Consider the following 1,517-nt stretch of genomic DNA (forward strand, 5'->3'; position numbering starts at 1 on the left):
TGGAAACTTCATCTCTTTCACACAAGATTTACTTGAATTGTCTTGACTGTTGACTGCTTAAACTGCAAGTAAGAAAGGTTAATGACATATTTTTGTACATTTTGGTTAGTGATTAAAAGAAAAGCAATGATATACAAATGCAAGCAATGCTTGGTGATCAAGAACACTTTCAAAGAGATCCCACCCACAGGGAAGGAAGCAAGGTGTCCAATGATCCTTGAGGCAATGCAATGATATGATATGATACAATCATGTAAAAAGAATAAAGACAAATATATAATTTATGAAGTTCAATTGTTTAATAAATATTTTAATAATCTCTGAGCACATCCAAGTAACTCTTATACTCCTTTTTAATCCTCCTACACAAAAATAAGATGTTAATTTTAAAATGAGGATTAAAGAATTAAAAAAAATATGAAAATTCAAAGGTTTCGAGCATGGACTATTACAATAAATAAATATTATATTAGACAAAATTAAAAAAATTATAAATAGATAAAATTGTATTAATTACTTCAAAAAAAAATTAAGAAACATTAAAATATAAAGTTATTTCTAATTACCTGGTGAGGAGTGAAAGCAAGGGCCACATAAATGTCTCCAACATATACACCATGGTCATTAAATATCTGATAATCTGTTTCTGGAACACTATCCACAAAGAACACACTATCTAAAGGAATGCTGCGTTTCATAAAAATAAAATTACTATAGATTAATAAACATTAAGAAAAATATATGCAAATTTAAATAAATTACAAGTAAACTCACTCTGCAATGCCAATAAGTTTGTGTGTTGCATTTTCATATAATTTCATTTGAAGTACATTAATACAATTATTAGTAGTATCAAAATAAAATATATCATTCCACCATGGGTCAGTTCCATACACTGTTATCAACAATAACAATTCAATAAAATATTAAAGATAATAATTAAAGAGGATATTAATTTAAACAATAATTTAATAAAAATGATAAAGTTAGAAAAAATAAAATAAATAAACCTGTTGGTGCATAGCTTACTCGGCTTACTTTAGTCTGTGCCCAAGTATACTTAACAATGACATAAGGATTTACATCTTCTGTTTAATTATAAAAAATAAAATAAAAGTTAAACAACTTTTTAAAACATATATATCAAATTAAGCAATATATTTCTACTTACTGATAAAATCATTGTTATGAAAACCACGTGCCGTTATCAAAGAAATCTTAAGCTCTCCATTTCTAGTCATCTTTTGCTTTGAAAATAGAATAATTTGAATACAAGTCTCTTGCAATTAAAGTCTTTCGTGAACCTATAATTTATATGAAACAAGTTGAGTAACAATTTTCTAACATGCAAATAGTTTTTATATGACATGTTATGTTCACTCTAACCTAAATTTCATGATTAAAACATGATTTTAAAACTCATACAAAAATAATGAAAAATTGGAATGCATTTCAAAATCATGCGATTGGATTTAGAAAATCATCCATTTCAAAACTATTTTTTTATAAACTATTAA

At 25.6% G+C, this 1,517-nt stretch overlaps 1 protein-coding gene across 1 annotated transcript; it reads right to left on the minus strand.

The window, feature by feature from the left end:
- Positions 1–353: 353 nt before the first annotated feature.
- Positions 354–1,241, minus strand: LOC127101928 (elicitor-responsive protein 3). The gene is made up of 5 exons (XM_051039354.1): positions 1,172–1,241; positions 1,011–1,088; positions 775–895; positions 567–687; positions 354–362 (listed from the first exon to the last, which is right to left on the minus strand). Exons 1-5 carry the CDS (start codon positions 1,239–1,241, stop codon positions 354–356), a joined length of 399 nt encoding a protein of 132 aa, XP_050895311.1.
- Positions 1,242–1,517: the final 276 nt, after the last annotated feature.

The sequence above is a fragment of the Lathyrus oleraceus genome, chromosome 7, assembly GCF_024323335.1.
Source record: "Lathyrus oleraceus cultivar Zhongwan6 chromosome 7, CAAS_Psat_ZW6_1.0, whole genome shotgun sequence".
In the NCBI taxonomy this organism is placed as follows: Eukaryota; Viridiplantae; Streptophyta; class Magnoliopsida; order Fabales; family Fabaceae; genus Lathyrus; species Lathyrus oleraceus.

What these genes read in the sequence shown, in the direction of transcription:
- LOC127101928 (XM_051039354.1), bottom strand. Translation starts at nt 1,241, where the DNA reads ATGACTAGAAATGGAGAGCTTAAGATTTCTTTGATAACGGCACGTGGT. An exon ending in TCATAACAATGATTTTATCA is followed by an intron (nt 1,089 to 1,171) that starts GTAAGTAGAAAT and finishes ATAATTAAACAG; the next exon opens with AAGATGTAAATCCTTATGTC. An exon ending in AAACTTATTGGCATTGCAGA is followed by an intron (nt 688 to 774) that starts GTGAGTTTACTT and finishes TATGAAACGCAG; the next exon opens with CATTCCTTTAGATAGTGTGT.